Genomic DNA, 15,524 nt, shown 5'->3' on the forward strand with positions numbered 1-15,524 from the left:
CTAGAAAAACATAAATTAAACCATGTGTATGTCCTCAATATAAAGCATAAAATCATCTTTATAAACCAGTGTTTCTAGTATAATTCATGTAAAGGCTATAGCTTTCAGCAAATAAACAAATTTGAAAACAAAATACTTACAAATCCAAAATTCTTAAACAAGTTCTCAAATCAATATCAATCTGCATAACTTGATAGCCCTAAAGGCAGAAATGACATAAAGTACAACCAATACACATGACAGAAATGGTTACTATAAACAAGTTACTAGAGTTACCAGCAACAGATGATCTAAAAAAATAATTGAACATTTAACCATTACCAAGGCCTAAACATACAAAATTAAGCAATTGGCCTTATTCTTTAGTTTTGGTTCGGAAGGTAGAGATGCTTGGCACCTAACGTTCTTGAACCATTTAACTCAGAAGAGTTGCTCATATTCAAGGTTAGATAAATCAATGAAATATAAAAAATTATTAACTCAAATTAAATATTGAACTTACATTTACTAGAATGTTCTATGGACCTTGTCAAGGGGTGATAATATGGCCAAGGAACCCAAAACCAACAGTACCACGTAATAAGGTCTGGTTTTTACTGCTCTGACAAGGAACTGATATGCAGACCAAGTGATATTGCCCAGAATGTCCTGAAACCAAGAATACCGTTCTTTGCCCGTTGCAGCCGTCTTACCCGGCAATAAGCATACTACCCAATTTCATGATTCAAAAAAGTTGCATTAAGCCCCTTTCAAAGCCCTACCCTAATTTATTTACTCCTCTCTCAATTTCAACCCATTCTTTCCCCAATTTTTCACCAAGCACTCTCAATCTGACACGGGAGTGTCTAATTTGCTACAATCTATTCATATGGATCATGCTGATAATATAATATTTTTTTCAGCCAATAATATTGCCACATAATCAGCATATTTCCCTGCACAAAGGAATACATTAATGGAGTTGGTTGGCAGTTGTAAAGCTATATCATGGTGCTTTTCTTCATGGCTAAGGAATACATTAATGGAGTTGGTTGGCAGCTGTAAAACACTTAATTTCGAAATTCCCTATGCATGAGGGGTTGTTTCATGCACTAGTATTTATTTTGGGGCTTAGGACTTAGAAAAGACTTTTTTAGAAAACTGAGGATATTGATAGAAGCTCTCTTGGAGTGCTCTTTGAACTCTGTATCTCTTGGATGTGTCCTTGAGTGGTGAGTCTTTTGCTTTCAGTTCTGTATCCTTGTTTATTTTCACTAGGGTGGTGATCTTTCTGTATCCCTTTTGATTTTAAACTTGGTGGTGAGCTATTTTTCGTTTTACCGAAGTTTCTTCAAGAGTTCGTTCCTTGCCTTCTGTGACATTTTCTATCTGAACAACTTCTATTGGTGTTCTTCCGAAATCTATTCTGCATTTTTACCCTCCCCGGTACCACAATCTGACTCTCCAAACTTGATTTCCCTCAAATTCGAAGCTAGTCTCAAACAATTGAAGGTTCATTCTCAAGAAATCCTCTTATTTCTCACTGATAACAGGTAAATCCAAACCTCGAATTTGAAATTAATCACTTTCTCTTGAATGAAGTTGTATTTTCACAATTATTTCATTTTGAAGTCATGATTACATGGATTTAAACATATATTTTAGTTTTTTCTTGTCAAGTTCAAGGGTGAACTCGGACACAATTCTAATGGATCTGGCCTAGATTTGCACCAACCTAGCCGAGATCCTCACTAATCAAGCCTAGATATTCGTAAATTCAGGATGAATCCATGTAGATCTGGCCTAACTCTGGGTGGACCCAACCTAGATCCATATGCACCGAAGTAGATCTGTGCAAATTTAAATTAGATCTATGTAAATCAACCTAAATCTATTTGAATCTACCTAGATTTGCATGGATCCAAATTGCAATACCTAATGCATTATTTCTTGCAAGAACAATATTAATGTACATATTGACCCAAATAGTTATTGTTCTGTGCACTCTCAAATGGTGCCAAAAGATAATGCATCTACAGAGCTGCCATGTTGGTTTGCTTCATTTTCAGATGTACAAAACCAAAAAGTTATTGCACTTGAGCTTTGAATGCAAAAATTAAACGTAGTTGTTATTCTTATGATTTTGAGGTAGAAACATTAATGTGGAACTTCTATTAAATGTAATCCTTACAACAACAGCGATAACAATAAACAAACAATAATGTCCCAAGTTAATAAGCAATAAAAGATATTTGTTTGTTCCTGATCGAACCACAGATATCATCTCACAAAGAGCTCAATAGAGGGAAAAGGTTTGTAGCTAACTCCAAATAGTTAGGTTAGTAAAAGTTATTATTGCTGAAGTATATGGCTCCACAAGTTTCCATGACTATGCCCAATGGACCCTTGTCAAATGACACTGTATCATATATCTTATATTATTTACTATGTGCACTATCATCTTTTGTGAGCATTTAGGTGCTTATACAGTGCCCTAAATTCTATATTTAAAATCACAATGCCAAAATGAAGGATTTAAAGATCGACCCAGTATTGGTTTCAATAACCTTTTGGGCCAGTGTGGTAAGGTGTAGTGACCAGAACCACCCAGTACCTCTAATAAATAGAAAAGTAGTAAATATGAACCGATACTGAGGTATATTCTTTGTACCATCTGAACGGTATATGAAACCTTGGCTAAAAATGTGAAAGATAACCTCCTCAAAAAGCTTACTAAATTATCAAAGGCATAAAAATGATATCTACAAAGAAGAAAAACTAATTAATTGGTATTTCCCACATCTATGAGCTCTTAGGAAAATGCAAAGAAAAAAAGGCGTTAGTAATAAGTATGTATCTGTTTTGACAGGTGACAGAAATATGCAACTGGATCGCACTAACTGCTAAGCAGAGAAAGATAGTAATAGATTACCAGGAACAGCCTTCAAAGCCCGCTGAAAAATTTTAATTGCAGAATCCACAGAACCACTATTTGCATGCCATGTAGCATAATCATACCACAGATCAGGATAATGATAGAGATACATGAGACTCTGGATATTAGTAAAAGATATTTAGATATAATTCATGAGACTATAAAAAAAAATTCCTAGAACTATGGAAGAACATATATTAAAGTGTATCCAAAAAACACTAAGAATGGATAACTTAGAAGATATCATAATTACAAGCTGATATGCTAAATAAGAGTTCATAATTACATAATAACATTACAATAAACTGAATCCTTTATCTTATTTCATATACTTAAACACCGAATATGATCAAGGAAAAGAGAAACAACATATACTCAACTCTTGCAAATGTATTGCATCTGCTAACAGAGCCAACTAGCCAGGTGTGCCCAGCATGCCACAAGGGTACCAGCACAAGGCACAATGCATGTAAAACCAACCATCTATTTGGTTTTTGGAATGTTACTATTATGGGCACACCTCTGTTCCATCACTGAAAAATGAAACCCTTACTCTAGAGTACCTGCTCATACGTGAAGGTAATCCGTCTATTGGCAGATGCAGTGTCGATCCTTTGTGGGTTCCCTCTGGACAACAACCAACAGAGAATTAGTTGGAAGAGTATAATGCACTTGCCCAAGATCTATATTAATATACATGGAGAATGCTCTCTGTCAGGAACCTAAGGTAACAGGAAAACATTGTGTTTGCTTTCAATTCGACAAGAACAGGAATCGAAAAGAGCACTATTCAGAAGCTAAATAAGAAACTACCATATTTCAAGAGCTCCTTTAACCCTCTACGTAAGGAATCTGGAACTACAGTACCAATTAACTGTAGTTTGATAAGGCAAGATACTGGAAGTGTTAGTGTATATTGGATACCAAGCTACATGCCATACTGGAAGTTTATTGGTGTGCTACCGCATGTTAGGATCGGAGCGGCACTAAGAGGGGGGGTGAATTAGTGCAGCGGATTAAAACTTCGGTTTCGGAAAAATCTTTCGCACGATAACAAACAATATCAATGAGAACCGATTCGGAAGCTTGATAACTTAGAGACGTATAGAAGCGTAATGACTAAGTAACGAAATTTGCAGTATGTAAGTGGCAAGAATATGATGCAAACCAGATAACGCAGCAGTTTTTAAAGTGGTTCGGTCAAAATGACCTACATCCACTTGCGAAGCCTTCTTCGAAGAGGCTCCCAACTTCCACTAGCAAATCTCTTGTAGGGGAAGGACTAATACCCCTCTTACAACCTTTACAAGTGGTTCACACTCTTACAATTCTTTTCAACAAGATGGGAGGAGGTGAACACTTAAGCAATATGAAAAGCAAGACTTGCTAAGACTATTCTAAAGCTCTTAACCCAAACTATTGCTTTTCAAAAAGGTATTTTCTCAGCTGAGAATTGAGGGGTATTTATAGGCCCCAAGAGGATTCAAAATTTGGGCTCCAATTTTGAATTCCTTTTGGGTTTCCGAGACTGGCGGTGCCACCGCCTGGTCTCGGGTGCTGGGCGGTGCCACCGCCTAGTCTGGCGGTGCTACCGCCTGTTGGTGGCTGTGCCACCGCCTGGTCTTGGGTGCTGGGTGGTGCCACCGCCTAATCTGGCGGTGCTACCGCCCGTCCTTCTAAGTTTCTGGTTGGGCTTTACGTCCAACCCAAACTAAGATACTTTTGGGCCCAGTTGGCCCCTAACCAAGGTATAGAATTATCCCTTAATCCTAACCCTAATTACATGTGAACGACATACCTAAAAACATAATCCTAAGCAAGTATTTAACCACCAACATCAAGTTTTGTTTCGGCGAGCTTTCCCGCGTTCTTCCAGTGGACTTTCGATACGCCCTCTGGTTTCTTCCAGCGGACTCCTAGCAGGCTCCCGATCTTGTGACGAGTTCAACGAGTAGCCGAGACTTCTTGGTGATCTCTGCGAACCTCCAACGATCTCTTCGGCAGACCTCCGAAAGTTCCGACAAGTCTCTGATCTCTCTTGGTTGGTTCCGACAGCATCTCCGACGAATCTTCGGACTCTCAAACGTCCATCGAACTTGACTTCGGTATCCTTGCTTTATGTTTTTAGACTGACGTAGTAAATCCTGCACACTCAACTTCAATAATATGGATTAGATCAATTAACCCATCAATTGATTTCATCATCAAAATCCGAAATTCAACACCGCATACTAGCACAAAAGATGTTCTTCTGCAAAGCTAAGTATGACTGCTTCCAAAATATGAACCAACATAAAGTTCAGGTTATACTTGTGCATTTAAAGGTGGACAGAGGCAACAAATTCATCTTTGATATCGGACCATATCAGTCCCCTCTTATATTGGTATGATATGTTAGTAAAGTATACTTCAGTATTTACTAAAATTAATAAAATATTAGTTTTTGGTAACACCTGAATATAATAAAATAATAAAATATTGTCCACTGGTACATGGTTATTAGTTTTTTATGGTTTGTATACGTGGCATACCACAAATATTGAATCCAAGGATGTGGACATGTAACATTAGCATGTCATGATCTATGTCAGCTTAACTTGGCAGGAAATGGCACAAACACAATGGCAATGCCAATTGGGAAAAAGCACTATAGGCCATATTTCAATTCTTGAGCTGAAATATTTGTCCTAATGCAAGCCATGAATTGACATATAATCTTATATGCCCCTATCAAAGTAAAACAATAACATTAACAAGTTAATGTCAGCTTCGATTTTCAAGTTTGAAGGTCTTAAACATCAAGAGTGATATATATGGTAACTCCTGCTCTTCTAAGAAGTAAATATATTGCAGAATCTAACTGCCTGTCGAGACCTCAAAGCTCCACTTTGTTTTTGGTTGGAACCATAGAGCTTTGGTTTCAGTTCACATTGTTTCAAAAGTTTCATTCCAAGTCCAATGTTTTAAGAAAGAATACAAAGAAATACAGAAGTACCAAATTACCAAATGAGAATCAGAAAAAACTCTGTTCAATGGATTGAGTATGTTGTGCAATGTATTCTCCAAAATCTATATTTGTGTAGCTTTGGAAGTTCCAACACGAAAATACTATAGCACAAGGTTCGTTATACCGTAACATACCGCTTAGTACGGATGGTACATACTGGTCCAACAGGGAACCAGTATGGCGGTACATCAGTATGCCCCCATGTACCATATGTCAGTACACTCGATACAGCTCGATATGTATCGTACCATAAGGTTTGATGTACCCAAGCATACTGCTCAGTACAGGCGATATGTACCGATCCGACAGAGGACCAGTACAGGCAATACATCGATACACTCCAATGTACCGTGTTGGTATGCTCAGCACAGCTCGATACGTACCATACTAATAGCTGGTCAATACACCAGTATGATGCGAACCATGTCGTACCGACAACTGATCGATACACTGGTACGGACAGATAAGACGAACCATGCTATAGCAAACATTTTGGTTTTGTATTGATTCTGCAAGTATAGGTGATCTTTTCAAATGCCACAAGTTATCACATGACATATTTTAAATTTTATATTAGTTACCAAGATTGCCTAAAGAGAAGGAAAAAAGGGAAGCCAAACAAATAGAGAAAAGAGACAGACAAATCTTAGGCTTGATTGGAGATTTTGATTCTTGATTAAAGATTCCATCCATACAAGAAAATTAGTATGATAATAATTGAAGGCTTAATAAAGAAAAAACCTATAAATTAAATATATTATAAAAAGGATGATTATTTGCCAAAAACAAATCTAGAAATATATATCATGCAAAGAAGGAAAGAAAAATGATTGATGTGCATTCACTTAGGAGATGTAATCTTCTTGATTACTTTGTTTCCTCGTTTATATTTTTTTTCTTTTTTTCTTTTAGTACCTAGGGTTTTATAAAGGAGGAAGGAATATTCTGAGATACTTACAAAATCACTGAATGAATGAAGTCTTTTCTATATTGTGTTTTTGTGGTGTGAGGTCACATTCTTTTCTAGATCGTGTGATCACGTCGTCCATGCGTGACCTGAGATTTAATGCTCGAGCCAGAATAAGTGGGATCTTTTTTTCCTTTCATCTCATCTAATATCTGTTCTTTTCTATTCTACAACTACAAAACCTATAAAATTTAAGTTCTTTACTCATTCATGCTTTTGTCCTACATCAGATTTGATATTAATCACTTGTGATACATCATATTGATAACAGAGCAATTTGTCCAACATCTGATTTGGTACCAGAGCACTTGTCCTACATCACAACAGACATCTTCTTAACTCCACCACAAAACCATTCAAAAAAACTATTTTGTTCATGAAGCTGACTCCCAAATATTAGCCTGTAAATGAATCCGATTTGGACCAATCTTAAGCTGATCCAAGTGTTTAGGGGAAAAAAATTAAGATGCAATCGTGATAACCTAGAAACTGATTCATGTCCCATTCAACTATATTGAAGATTTGACCTAGATACCTAAACCAATGCAATTGCATCTCAATGACATTTCTGTCAACTTCAGGAGAATAAAGTAATAGGATTCTCAACTTTTTTCTCTATTTGGACCATAGGATCAAAATTTAATTTTCGATCCATGTTTGACGTATGCATAGATCTTAAAGCATGTAAGAATGTGTAACCTAAAACATGTCACTGATCTGCTACCAATAAGGAGCTGTGCAACTTGTTTTTTGGCTGTTTCAGTTTCAAAGTTAAGTTTATTGGTTTAAAATTTAGAACCAAAAAACTGAAACTAATGCTGGAAAAGTTTGACTTCATTTAACATTTAACTTTAACCTAAACAGCTATCAGGTCAGATGTACAATTAGTGTACGAAGAAAAATAAAGTTACTGGCTTACTTCTCAAAAATCAGAAGTCTTTTCCAAGCCATGCATTGTTGCTCTTCCTGCAAGTAGAAATTCTTACAAGTTAATAATTAACATAGGGGAGAGAAGTAGAAGAGATAGATACAGATCGAGAGAGAGAGATCTGAAGCCAAAAGGATGAAGATGAGATTGGATGCACAACTGAAAAACTCATTTGATAAAGTGGGGAGGTCGAGGAATTACAAAATTTACTAGCTGTCCAAATTAATGAAAAAAGTAATACTTCTCAGTAATACTGGGAACATGAAGACATATATATTAGTTTTCTCAACAACAAAAAAAAGATTATAAATTAATCCTACCATATGTTCTTACAAGGTACAACCTTGTATTGCACACTACAGTCTCAATGACTTGCACCATTCTGCCACCTATTTTGCTGGTAGTGTTAATGCCCATCACATGCCATTATAAGGATGTGACAACACAACATTGGGCTGACAACCTGACACAGATGTCATGTCACTATGCATAAAACTCTTGCATCTCAGCTGGGCACATATATATCACTATGTCACCAGTGTGGTTGATGCTGCTAAATTTGGAAAACTCATGGCTTCATGTTTTTTATATCTGCCTGTGCTTTCCTTTTGTTTACCTTCTTCAAATCATGTATACTAATTCATAAGGGAAAATATAAATTCAAAGGTAAACGTTAATTTGCCTCTTAAGACTCATGTTTTCAAATAAAATCAAAGCAAGATCTGGAGAAAGTAAGATCTTTACATAGGATCATCAATGCAAAGATAGTAACAACCAAATGACAACAATTATACTGTTGATAATATATATTAAATACATGAAGATAAATAGATTGTTCTCAGAATAAGGATGATAGAGAAATTTGGATCAGACAGTAAACGATTGTAGATCCCAGTTTGGTTCATAGTAGCTAATTGAGCACCTAATATGCTGCTAAAATAGCTTCAAACAAAAGCTTAAACATTTACCTAGTTAAATGTTTAGCAGCCACTTGATCAACTTAGCAGTTCAAAGGGCCAATATCTAAATGCTTAAGTAGCAATTTAGAAGCATAATTTTTTGCAATTAATAATTTAATATAACTTTTCTTTAGAACAATTTGGAAGTGAAATGTCTAGTAAAGTTGATATCTCGAATGATAACTAAATTGAACATACCTCTATATCATCTAAGATGAACCAATAATATTAATGTGCTTCAGTAGTTTTCTATTTCTTCCTTTTTGAAGTATTCAGTATCCAAGTGGGCATGTCTAACTTAGTTTACTATTTCTTCCTTTTGAAGTATCCAGTATCCAATTGCATGTCTAACTCAATGGCTATCAGTGTAATGACCAAGAGAATACAGCTACCTGATATATAAATGATCTGAGAATTATATTATTGTGATAATTATAAGTTTCTTACTGGTGAGGTTCTTCAGAATCTAAAGCACGTTTCGCTAGACCAGGGGAGCGCAAAAGACATAATATGCTTGACCCATCATTGAGCAGTTCTTTCTAAGAATTCCAACCGCTAGATGAAGGGGTCATCATTTTCCTTTCTTTTGATCTTAAATTTTTTTGGACTATATTACTTAGTTATCTATTTTTATTTTTGCTACCATCATTATCATTTTCTGTTCCTGAGTAACAATAAGATAAACCAATAACAATAAACATATAAACTAAGGAGATAGTAAGAATAACTAGATGATTACACTATTCTGCTATATAGCTTGGCAGTTGCCCTTGCAGAAGTATAGGCACTAACATTGTTTTGCTTTTAATTGAAGAAAACTCCACGTTTCACAGCAAAATTTGGGATAAAGTAACAATGACATCTAACAACATTGATATGCATAAGTTACTTCAATATTAGACAAGTTGAAGTATCAAACCTAAAGTAAAAACTGAAGTAAACCTTGTAAGAGCCGGTTGGAGGCACAGCAAGCATATTCCAGTCAATTTCATCAACATACTTTTTCCGCTCTCTGTATACAGCCTTGGCACTATTAAACTTTGGTTGATATTCAGATAAAAGCCCTTTTGCCTATAGAATTGAGTAAAAAAATAAAAGTATCATGCATTAAGAAAATGAACAACCTGAAAGAAATCATTTAAACTTGCATAACAAATAATTTTTCACAAGGATCTCTCATATAAGTTCCAAACTTGTATTGCATTTAATATTCAGATTCATAAACCTTTAAGTTCTTACCAACGTGCGACTAACAGAGTTCTCAAAGTTTTCATAGTCTTTCCAGAGCTGTTCTACATTATGAGTTGGAGTTACAATTGCTCTTTGGTAGGCTTTCCTTACAGAAGTCATGTGATGTGATTCTTCTTGAGTTGTCTTAGCCTAATTGAACAAGTGTAAAAGTCATGCCATCATTTTCATACAAAATGCTATAAGTAATCTTAGCAAAACACAAGGAATAGAGACTGAAATGGACTGCACCGACTGGCAATGACTTCAAGAAAGCAATGTACTCCAACCATACAGGTCCAGAAGCAATATCGTATCCTGTTTAAGTATGAATAGAGTCAGATTACTAAACGCTCAACAATGAAGCCAAAAACTTATGCTAGCATTAGCAAATATGAAAGTTGGACAAATTCAAGTATCACCTAAAACAAAACAGAAGGGAAAAATGAACAAAAATGCCAGATATGACCAAAAACTCCACATGCTGTTTATGATTAATTAAGTTGTATCCTAAGACAGCCTCAACTGTTAAGAGGTTATTTGTCTTGACAAAAAGGAAGTGATGGCCATGAGGAAAATGAGCACCAAACCATGTTGACATGGTTCATAAGATAAAAGAGATAAAAAGCTTTTTCTAATATCCAAATATCTTTAAACTCCAAAGTCTATATTGGCATGTAAATGTTGCAGGAAGAAATTAAGAACATTTGCATAATGGTTGCCTTCTTATAAAAGGCATTTGCTTGAACACCTTGAAATAAATTTCCACAAAATCAAATATATAATTATTGAACTCTTAATTCTATTCATCTTCTTTTTGTTAACATTTATAGTTATGGACCTGATAAGACATTTACAGAGATGTATAATAGCTTAATTTGTTGAATTAAAAGAAAAGGTCTTTGAAACAACTGTACATCACATGCGACACAGGACTTCCAAGATGAAAAACTTTAAAAAGAAACTCCAAACAGCAGAGGTGGTTGACTATACCAACATAGTTAAGCATGAAATCAAAAGCTTTCTTGGTTTCCTCTACACCCTCAAGTCCCTTCTTCTCATTTACTTTCTTTATAAAGCTAATGTAACACCGCCTACACATTGAAAATAAGCAATGTCAATAAGCATCCAAAAGAATAAAAAGCAATAACTTGTTAACATAAGAATTTTTTCCCATGACTATAAGATTTAACAAGCAGTACCAGGTTATGAGATTTCACAGTATTTTGACAATATCATACAGTACACATTGGTATGTCAGAAACACAATATACTGACCAAATATCAATATTAAATATTTTTAATATGTTTTGGGTGTACCAGACAGTATGATATCATCCTAATCAGTATGTCTCAGTCCAATAGTGTTATAGACTATCGTATCAGTGCCAGTATCTAAACCTCAAGCTGAATTCTACAATGATAACTTTCCAAAAATGAATGTTGCATTAGGAGAATCCGAAAATACTTAAATAATTAGATTGTTACTAAGATTAACTCCAGCTACTTATAAATTTTTCATACAGGACTTAAACAATAATATTCCAACTAAATTTTGAAAAGCCTACCACGGTTCAAGACAAAAGAAAGACATTTTGCTGACAGTGGATTAATATAGAGGTGAAGCTAGATCCATCCACCTGTCAATCAAGTTCTTATGCAACTGAAAAGTCACAAATATTAAGTGCTAATGGTTTTAGACAAACCCTCTCACCCTGGTTCAGATTTATTCCTCCAGCTGAAATTATACAAAAGTAAAATCTACAATGCATACACGATTATTAAAAGGTATCACAAAATCTTTGTTGCTTTAGGCCTGCCAAAATTATGGCTTAAAGTATTTAGTGCATCCAACAGAAAGTTTTGGATACACGATCACCTCAATAATTTTTTGTGTACCACCCTTCGTATTTCCTGATATCATTTTATCACCCATAACTGTGCCTCAGATTGTTTTAACAAAAAGCTGTAATCAAAAGAAATACAAGGATGAAGAACAAGATTTACACCAAATGTAACTATTACCATCTACATGTTACAGTGGCAATCACATAGCCTATCATGATTTGTTACGTCAATAGCCTACTGTGCTTCTACAGGCATATTAGAACAACCAATAATTTAGCTTGAAAAAAGAAAATATGTTTACCAATTGTAGCACTGCTTATACGAGGATCTTTTTTTTCTTTGATCAAGGGTAATTATGGGACGACAAAATGAAAAAAAGCAACAAAAATACTTTTACAAGTTGTTTGAGATGACAAGAATGCTCAAGATGGTAATAAAACAGTCTTCATTGCTACTGTGGATTCCATGCCTCGAAATTTAATTATTTACTCTCTTTGAATTTGGATATGTGAAAATCATTAAAATAAACTAAATGGCAAATGACATTATTGATAATAATGTATTAGCACTGACAATTAAAACCTGACCAAGTCTTACTCAATCACCCGAAGAAGTGTTTACCCTTCCTAGGTAAGTCAGGTAAAATATTAACATTTTAGATTTCATTAGCATACACAAGAGTAAAGACCCAAAGAGAGCATAAGTTTGGCTGTCAACCAAGTTTGGAACCTCAAAACAAAGGAAAATGAGAACATATCGGTCAAGGCCATATAGGCAAAATGTCAGATGGAAATACTCATGGTTCACTATTCTGCAAACCCACTGTTTTGATGGACCGGTATATATTGGGTGGTCCATACTGGAAATTCAAAAGTGCTAAAAGCTATAAAATAAGGATGTCATCATGAGATCCTTGAGTTTCCATCTTTGTTCATTTTTAACATCAGTTTTGCCTTCATACTCAAAAAATTTGAAATTGACCTTACTGATTCAAATACCTTTTTCCTTCCATTAGTTAGTGGCTTTCACATAATAGTAAACAAAGGCATTTAACGCTACAAGTGCACAACCTAAAAAGGAATACCTTCAAATACACAAAAAGGAAAGAAAAAAAAACAAATGGCGATCCTACTAAAAATAAATCCATCAACAATATATAGATACAAGGAAATGTGATGAATCTTTTGGATATTTCCTTCAAGACCTTATCCAAACACCCCAGAAAAGAGCCAGATTCAGCAAAAGCAGATGCTTCATGACTTTATCTCAATGATGTAAAGAGCTAGGAGTTTTGATGCTATATGAGCAAATAAAATATAGAACTTAACTTTGCTTAATTATAACTTGTCCAGGTCTCTTTACAAGTTGCTATTGATTCAGCACGTAAGTGCTGCTTGCAGTATAGATGTCACCACCATAATGTGTTCTAAATGATAAGGCACGCCTTAAGAGGTAGATATCCTAGGAATCATGTCGAAAGCACTTAACAGATCATCTGGATAGACAGTTTAGAGATGGGAGTATAAAAAAAGGTCTTTTGTAGACCTGAAAAATCAGCACATCTAATATATCTCCACAATGTCAATCAAATTACAAAAGTTATTCATTTTAGTAGTCAAACATTAAATGAAAGATAATGTCAGATATTAAGAAATTTAATTATAACAAAAATTCATTTCAATGAATAGTTATTGGAGGAGTAATGTAAGATATGCTTTCTATGAATTGGAGCGCCAAAATAAAAGAATATAAAAGGCAGGCAGCAAAGGAGAGCACAAGGAAGGCAGGTCATAGTACTAAGGATATTAAGTTTCTTCCAACTCACAATTCACCATATCTCAAAATTAATCCACTTTTTTCCAACCTGACCAATCTAAATTATCGCTCTAGAATAAACATAAATATAGAATACTACTTTTTAGGAATATTCATATTCCCACAAAGTTCCATATAGACATCTTAAGTTATCCAAACTTGAGTTCTGATGCTTAGTAACTTCTCTAAGCCATACTACATTCAACTAAATGCACAGAACTCCCAGCATCAATACAACACAAAAGAAAAACACAAGAACAATCACCAAAAGTAGTTTTAAAAAAAATAACATAAAAACGATAAAAAAGTAAACGCTGAATAACACAGATTTGACTCAATTAACCCTAAGTCTCATCCTACATCAGTTTTCTTTCATGCTCTGAATATTCTAGCATTTTGATGAAATCAGAGTGCAAGAAACAAAAGCAGGAACCACTATTTTTGGGGTCCATATTTTAATTAAAAAAATCATAATTCCACCAAAAGACAATTAGCACAAAATGTCTGTGTCATATTGCAATCCCTCACCTCAGCTGTGGGTTTATTCAAAAATTGTGTGTTCACCCCCATTTATTGAGGACTTCATATTAAAAAATTTCATATCATTTCGAACCATGAGAACAGTTTACAAAATATTGAATAGAAATGGAAACTATATGCCCATGAATAATTACAATAGTTATATGCAGGAAATAGCATCAAACAACTCTGTGGTCTCAATTTCATAAAATTGAATTGTTAAAGGGATGACTAAACATTTGGGGCAACAAAAGGTCAAAATTAAATCTTAAAGAATAATGAGCAAAGTTTATAATATGCCAAAGCTATCAAAGTGAAACTGGAGGCCAATATATAGAAACAACAATAATACTCAGGATCTAACTTCTTAACTGACGTAGGATTTTAAATTTTCATCAAAAGAAATTATTGAAATGGCATTAATACCAGTGTACATAAAAAAAACTAAGGTACGTTGCTCACTTTAAAAGATTAAGAAAAACTATAATATTTGTTACTAAAAGAATCACTCCCTTAAATATATTAAACAATAAACAAAGCCTACCAAAGAGATATTTGAAGACAATTCAATAAACACCGACTGAAAATTTGTTTTGTAACTTCATCATTGTTGATGGCCATGTATGCCTCCACATATTGCTTCCAGTATTTTGCCTGCAGATGCAGGAGGAATCCAAATAAGAAGGAAACAGCTCTTAAAGTGATTATTTCAATAGCTACCAGTAGGCAAGAAGTTTATTCAAGTTGGCGAGAGCCTGAGAATCACGACAATCTCTGCATTACGCCTTCCTCCGACCATGAAAAATTATTTTACAACTCCATATTAACCTCTAATGACACAATGCATCTTTTCTTCCTTTTCATGGAATTGTTTTCAAGCACGTCAATCTGGGAAAAGGAAAAGCAACATAGAAATAAAATATAAACCACTTACAGCCGTGGGAAATGTACAAAGGAGCTGCTCATAGATTGGAGCCGCCTCGGTGATAGGAAGAGCCTTCAGAAACAACAAGTGTAAATCAGATAAACACAAGCAACCAAATCTCACTCACGCATCACTCGAGTGACAGAAGAAAATCCTCTCTTAATAATAATAGTAGCAAAGAAGTTACAACTCTGAGGTAAATTATCTAACATAGAAATGGACGTGAAAGCTCACCTGGGCCTCATTCACAAGAATTTCAGCAGCTTCGACATTGTATATGTCGGTAGTGGCGTTATCATCGCCTTTCTACTCAAGAAACAAGAATCAGGGTACAAAATCGTACACAAAACCCAGGTAGACAAAAGACGCCCAAATAACTTAACCCTAAACGCCGGTAGCAAAATAACCTAGAAAA

The 15,524-nt window shown here is 34.9% G+C and overlaps 1 protein-coding gene across 4 annotated transcripts in view; it reads right to left on the minus strand.

Moving 5' to 3' along the window:
- LOC135649231 (cleavage stimulation factor subunit 77-like) overlaps positions 1-15,524 on the minus strand; it is a 30,144-nt gene that overhangs the window by 14,277 nt on the left and 343 nt on the right. For 2 of the 4 annotated variants that reach the window (XR_010501199.1, XM_065167425.1), the window contains exons 2-11: positions 15,344-15,415; positions 15,119-15,181; positions 14,729-14,838; positions 10,996-11,096; positions 10,259-10,320; positions 10,015-10,155; positions 9,718-9,846; positions 7,808-7,854; positions 3,478-3,541; positions 2,912-3,032 (exon numbers count right to left, since the gene is read on the minus strand). Coding sequence is in view for 3 of the 4 variants with exons in the window: in XM_065167425.1 (XP_065023497.1) it covers positions 2,912-3,032; positions 3,478-3,541; positions 7,808-7,854; positions 9,718-9,846; positions 10,015-10,155; positions 10,259-10,320; positions 10,996-11,096; positions 14,729-14,838; positions 15,119-15,181; positions 15,344-15,415 (910 nt within the window). In the remaining variant the exon portion in view is untranslated. The remainder of the gene's footprint in view (positions 1-2,911; positions 3,033-3,477; positions 3,542-7,807; positions 7,855-9,717; positions 9,847-10,014; positions 10,156-10,258; positions 10,321-10,995; positions 11,097-14,728; positions 14,839-15,118; positions 15,182-15,343; positions 15,416-15,524) is intronic. The other 2 variants (XM_065167426.1, XM_065167427.1) reach the window with 1 other exon arrangement.

This window comes from Musa acuminata, chromosome BXJ3-9, assembly GCF_036884655.1.
Source record: "Musa acuminata AAA Group cultivar baxijiao chromosome BXJ3-9, Cavendish_Baxijiao_AAA, whole genome shotgun sequence".
NCBI classification, from domain to species: domain Eukaryota; kingdom Viridiplantae; phylum Streptophyta; class Magnoliopsida; order Zingiberales; family Musaceae; genus Musa; species Musa acuminata.